Source organism: Danio rerio, chromosome 19 (genome assembly GCF_052040795.2).
Source record: "Danio rerio strain M-AB ecotype USA chromosome 19, GRCz13ab, whole genome shotgun sequence".
NCBI lineage: Eukaryota > Metazoa > Chordata > Actinopteri > Cypriniformes > Danionidae > Danio > Danio rerio.
In genome coordinates, this window is record NC_141039.2 from 46,846,308 (window position 1) to 46,852,500 (window position 6,193).

Sequence of the window (6,193 nt, forward strand, 5' to 3'; positions counted from 1 at the left end):
TGGAACCCAGCATTTTGTACAGATTATACAATATTGAGATTATTTTAATCAGCCAGTACACTGTAAAAAATGCTGGGTTCCATCTGGCATTATTCCTTCATCACAAATCGGTTCAGTTGACTTTGAAGATAGTTTGGAAATTTAAGTAGATTCTACATCAAACAATTAAAACTTTGAGTTAAAAAAAAAACAAAAAACTCAAGAATTGTGTTTAATAAGTAATTTGAACAAGCAGGACCAAAATACCATTTTGAGTGTAGTTCCAATATGAGCCAACAGGTGTCAGTATACAGTATAAGGTTTATATGACCTCATGAAGATAAACAGGAGCAGACAAAACAAGAACAAAATGACCTGGTGCATATTTAAAGGTTTTTATGTCTTAAAGTTCATCTCATCTGCACTGATCACCTCATTGTGTTCAGGGAAATAACGTTGGCCATTGAGCCACTGACAATTTGTTCCCTTCATAAAGATGTGTGGCACTGTTTTACATGTCACGTTATCTAGTGATACTATTGTGATAAAGCAATACATCCCACTCTGGTGTCTGCGTGTAATGTCACTGACTGTAAGCGACTGATGACACATTCATAATAACCAACAGTGAGCAGCTGCATGCATGAAACACATTTCATTTCAGTGCTGCTGAAGGAAGCATTTATATTGTGGAGAGGAGTAAAGATGCACCTTCACAGCGTGGTATGGGGTTGTTCCAGTTCCTGCTGATTCCATGCAGGCAGGTTAAAGAGGTCTCGCCGATCAGAGAGTAACCGGGTAAACACTCGAAAGACACCGTCATGCCCACGCTGAAGTCACTGCCGATTACAATACCGTTCCTGAAAGGTCGGGGGTCAGGACAACTCTGCAGCTGGTAGGCTAAAGAAAAACAAACAAGCATGTTCATGAGTCTCCAGTTAATGAGTCACTGATTCAAATGATTTGATCAGAGTGAGTCTCCAGTTAATCAAACGATGTAGTCAAAGCTAGTCACTAGTTAATGATTCACTGACTCAAATGATTCAGTTAAAGCGAGTCTCAGGTTAATGATTCATATGATCCAGTCAAAGACAGTTACTAGTTAATGATTCACTGATTCAAATAATTTTATCAGAGTAAGTCTCCAGTTAATGATTCACTATTTTAAATAATTCAGTCAAAGCTAGCTTAATTAATGATTCACTGATTCAAATGAAACATTCAGAGTGAGTCTCCAGTTAAAGATTCACTGAATCAAATGATCAGATCAGAGTGATTCTCCAGTTAATAATTCACTTATTCATATGACCCAGTCAAAGCTAGTTACTAGTTAATGATTTACTTATTAAATTATTCAATAGCAGTGACTCTCAAGTTAATGAGTAACTGATTCAAATTATGAAGTTAGAGTGAGTCTCCATTCAATTCTTCACTAATTCAAAAAATCTGTTCAGAGTGAGTCTATGATTCACTGATACAAATGACTTAATCAGAGTGAGTCTCCGGCTAATGATTCACTGATTCAAATTATTTGATCAGAGGGAGTCCCCAATCAATGATTCACTGTTTCAAATTATTCAGTCAAAGCTAGCTTAATTAACGATTCACTGATTTAAATGATACAATCAGAGTGAGTCTCCAGTTAATGATTCAATGATTCAAATGATCAGATCAGAGTGAGTCTCCAGTTAATGATTCACTGATTCATGTGATCCAGTCAAAGCTAGTCATTAGTTAACAGTGATTCTCAAGTTAATGAGTAACTGATTCAAATGATTCAACCAGAGTGAGTCTCCATTCAATTTTTCCCTAATTCAAATGATCTGTTCAGAGGGAGTCTTCAGCTGATGATTCACTGATACAGATGACTTAATCAGAGTGAGTCTCCAGCTAATGATTCACTGATTCAAATAATCCAGTCAAAGCTAGTTTAGTTAATGATTCCTTGACTCAAATAATTCAATTATGGTGATTATATAGTTAATGATTCGCTAATTAAAATGATTCACTGATTCAAACAATCCAGTGGCATTGAGTTTCCAGCTAATGATTCAATGATTCAAATAACCTGATCAAAACTAGTCTAGTTAAGAATTCACTGATTCAAATAATCTAGTCAAAGCAGGTCTGGTGAATGATTTACTTCACTTCACCTTTTTTTTTTTTATTCAAACATTCCTAGATAGTGCTAGTTTACTTAATGATTCACTGATTCAAATGATCAGATCAGAGTGATTCTCCAGTTTATGATTCAATAATTCAAATTATTTGATTAGAGTGAGTCTACAGCTAAGGATTTACCAATTCAGATGATTTGATCAGAGTGAGTCTCCAGCTAATGATTCACTGATTCAAATGATCAGATCAGAGTGAGTCTCCAGTTAATGATTCCCTAATTCACTAATTTCAATCTTGAAGAATGAATCCAAATCTATTGTCCTACCTTGGTATGTAATGTGAAATCCGGGTTTATTCTGAGAATAGTCGCTGTGGAAGAAGAAGCTGGTTTCATGAGTGGTGCTAAAGAGTGACTCAGGAACCTGTGGTCCACTGAAGCGGTCGATCACTGTGCCGGTCTCACTGGGCCCGCTTCGGATCTCCAGGTAATCGTGAATTGCCTCAGTGGAGAAGTTCAGGAACTGGACATGGATTCCTTCAATAACACAGTACAGACAACAATAAGGGTCCTTTCATAATAACCTGTGATATAGCCTGCTTTGTTAGTTTGTTGCATCATATTGCTTTATCACTACAACCAAACCTCTCTAGAGTTTGAGCTGAGACCACCTAATTCAGGCGATCCGTTTGTTTTGGATCAGAGCACGATTGTGGGTTTCACATATGCTCAAATAAACGGAGCTAATGGAGCAATTACATCAGGTTAATGATTCACTAATTCAAACAATTAAATCAGAGTGAGTCTCTGGTTGACAATTCACTGATTCAAATTATTCAATTAGAGTGAGTCTCCAGTTTACAATTCACTTATTAAAATGATCCGATCAGAGTGAGTTTGCAGTTATTGATTCACTAATAATTCAAACGATCCGATCAGAGTCTTAATAATTCAAGTAATCCAGTCAAAACTTGTCTAGTTAATGATTCACTGAGTCAAATGCATCTATAAGGGGGCAAATGCGCTAGGTTATTGAATCACTAATTCAAATGATTAAATCAGAGTGAGTCTTCAGTTAGAGATTCAATAATTCAAATAATCAAGTCAAAACTTGTCTAGTTATTGATTCACTGATTCAAATAATCCAGTCAAAGATAGTCTAGTTAACGATTCACTGATTCAAACGATCTGATATGTGTGAGTCTCTAGTTAACAATTCACTGATTCGATAATTCAAATAAAGTGAGTCTCCAGTTAACGATTCACTAATTGAAATGATCCGATCAGAGTGAGTTTGCAGTTATTGATTCACTAATAATTCAAATTATCCAATCAGAGTCTTATTAGTTCAAATTATCCAGTCAAAACTTGTCTAGTTAATGATTCACTGATTCAAATGGATCCATAAGGGGGCAAATGCACCAGGTTAATGATTCAAATAGTCCAGTCAAAACTTGTCTAGTTAATGATTCACTGATTCAAATGTATCTATAAAGGGGGAAATGTGCCAAGTTAATGATTCACTAATTCAAATAATCCAATCAAAACTTGTCTAGTTATTGATTCACTGATTCAAAACATCAAGTCAAAGATAGTCTGTTTAATGATTCACTGATTCAAATGATCAGATATGTGTGAGTGTCTACCTAACAATTAATTGATTCAAATTTTTCAATTAGAGTGAGTCTCCAGTTAATGATTTACTAATTAAAATGATTCAATTATAGTGCGTCTCCAGTTTATGATTCACTAATTGAAACAAGTGTCATAATAATTCAAATTCAAATAATCTAGTTCAAACTTGTCTAGTTAAGGATTCACTGATTCAAATGAATCCAAAAGGGGTTAAATACGCTAGGTAATGATTCGACAATTCAAATGATCAGCTCAAAGTGAGTCTTTAGTTAAAGATTCAATAGTTCAAATGATCCAGTCAAAGATAGTCTAGTTAACGGTTCACTGATTCAAAATGATTCTAATTTAAATGATCCGATCAGAGTGAGTTTGCAGTTATTGATTTACTAATAAATTAAATGATATAATCAGTCTTAATAAATCAAATAATCCCGTCAAAACTTGTCTGGTTCATGATTCACTGATTCAAATTTATCCATAATAGATTAAGATATAGCCTGCTTTATTAGGTTTTTGGATTGTTTAGCTTTCAACCAATAACCGAATCACTCTGCAGTTCGTTTTAATTGAGCCAAGACCAATCAGGCTATCTCAAAGCAATTGTTTTGGATCAGAGCGCAATTGCGGGATTCACATATGCCTAAATAAATCGAGCTAAGGGGGCGAACAGGCCAGGTTCCCAAACAAACGGCTAGGTGTGAAAGCACCCTAAGTGTCACTGATGAAATGCCTGATTCTCTAGCTCATTTCTGCAGGTTAATGACATGCATGTACCAAAGCCAATGGGCAGGGTGATGGTCCAGGTGCAATCCAGACCACTCGGGTAGTTGCCAGGAAAACCAGGGCTCAGAATCACTCCGCTAACCTCCGTCATGGCCCCACCACACTGAGCTGTAAATACACAGATAAAGATTCATTATGTTAACCTATAAAATCTACTATCATCCAACACTCACTGATTTAAATATTTACAACAAGTACAACACAAAAAGCCACAGAGTAAAACACAAACTGTATAAAAACTATCTGCTAATTAACAGTGTTGAATTAAAAGTATTTTCCATTTATTTACAGTTGGGAATTGCATTATGGGATGTGGATCTCTGCTCTGTCGACGTTTGATGTTGAAAATTCAACTCTGCAGTTGAACAAAGTGACTTTTATTGACATTTTAGTAGTTTGAAATTATATGATGTATGTTCTGGTGATGTGGAGGCCATTTGAGTCCAGTGAACTCATTGTTATGTACAAGCAACCAGTCTGAGATGATTTGAATGCCGCATCCTACCATCCGCAGCAGAAATAGAGACTCATTAGACCAGGCAATGCTTTTCCAATCTTCTATTGTCCAATTTTGTTGAGCCTGTGTGAACTGTAGCTTCAGTTTCCTGTTTTTTTAGCTGACAGGAGTGGCACTCAGTGCGATCTTCTGGTGTTGTAGCCCATCTGACTCAAGGTTGTACGCGTTGTGCGTTCACAGATGCTCTTCTGCATAGTGGTAGCTCCAACCAGTCTAGCCATTATCCGTTGTACCTAATAAAGTGGCTTTAAACTAAACAAATTTCACTTTAAACTATTAAAAATGTTCATAAAAATAAATTTTTCAAACTTTTCAAGGTTAAAAGTTATTTAACAAAAGATCATGATCCCATAATGCAATTCAAAAACATAAACAAATGGAGAAAAGTAAAAAATAAAAACACGAGTCACAAAATACGGAAAACTGTTAATTTACAAATATTTTTACTTTTGGCACCTTTTGAATTAAATTCCACTTAAAATATTTCAATCTAAAAACTAAAGTGTATCTTTTGACAAATTGGACATTTGATAACATTTCCAGTTCAGTTTAACATTAATTATTGCATAAATATCATGACTTGAATTTAAATATTGTTAAGTGTATTACACAATTTTTAAAAAGGTTTATTTTAATTTATGATATATATATATATATATATATATATATATATATATATATATATATATATATATATATATATATATATATATATATCTCCAGGGCTTAATTTGAGTCAAAACATGATGGATACGCCACTTCTGAAATCTGATCCGGCACCTCATTTCACTGATCTCTCTCTCTCTCTCTCTTTGTATGTATGTATGTATGTATGTGTTTATATATATATATATATATATATATATATATATATATATATATATATATACATACACACACACACACACACACACACATATATTTTTCAAAATGGATATATCGAAACTCTTCATATTTATATTTACATTTATACAATAGTTCTGTCTGCTTCTCAAATCTGATTGGCTGATAGCCGTGATATATTTAAGTAATATCAGCACCCGTACAGCTTCTTTACCCTTTGTGTATTACTCCACCCACATACAGCCAGTTACAAGCAGACACTACAATATGACAAATATTACTGTTGTTAGACAACAAAATATACTTTTGAGGATGTTTTC

The 6,193-nt window shown here is 34.4% G+C and overlaps 2 protein-coding genes across 19 annotated transcripts in view; both read right to left on the bottom strand.

Moving 5' to 3' along the window:
- Nucleotides 1–6,193, bottom strand: part of ppt1 (palmitoyl-protein thioesterase 1 (ceroid-lipofuscinosis, neuronal 1, infantile)) — an 847,627-nt gene that overhangs the window by 630,596 nt on the left and 210,838 nt on the right. The gene's annotated exons all lie outside the window — the stretch shown is intronic.
- Nucleotides 1–6,193, bottom strand: part of csmd3b (CUB and Sushi multiple domains 3b) — a 1,026,877-nt gene that overhangs the window by 238,747 nt on the left and 781,937 nt on the right. For all 18 annotated transcript variants that reach the window (XR_015517226.2, XR_015517225.2, XM_087296029.2 and 15 more), the window contains 3 exons: nt 4,505–4,621; nt 2,423–2,632; nt 691–879 (listed from right to left, as the gene is read on the bottom strand). Coding sequence is in view for 16 of the 18 variants with exons in the window: in XM_087296029.2 (XP_087152155.1) it covers nt 691–879; nt 2,423–2,632; nt 4,505–4,621 (516 nt within the window). In the remaining 2 variants the exon portion in view is untranslated. The remainder of the gene's footprint in view (nt 1–690; nt 880–2,422; nt 2,633–4,504; nt 4,622–6,193) is intronic.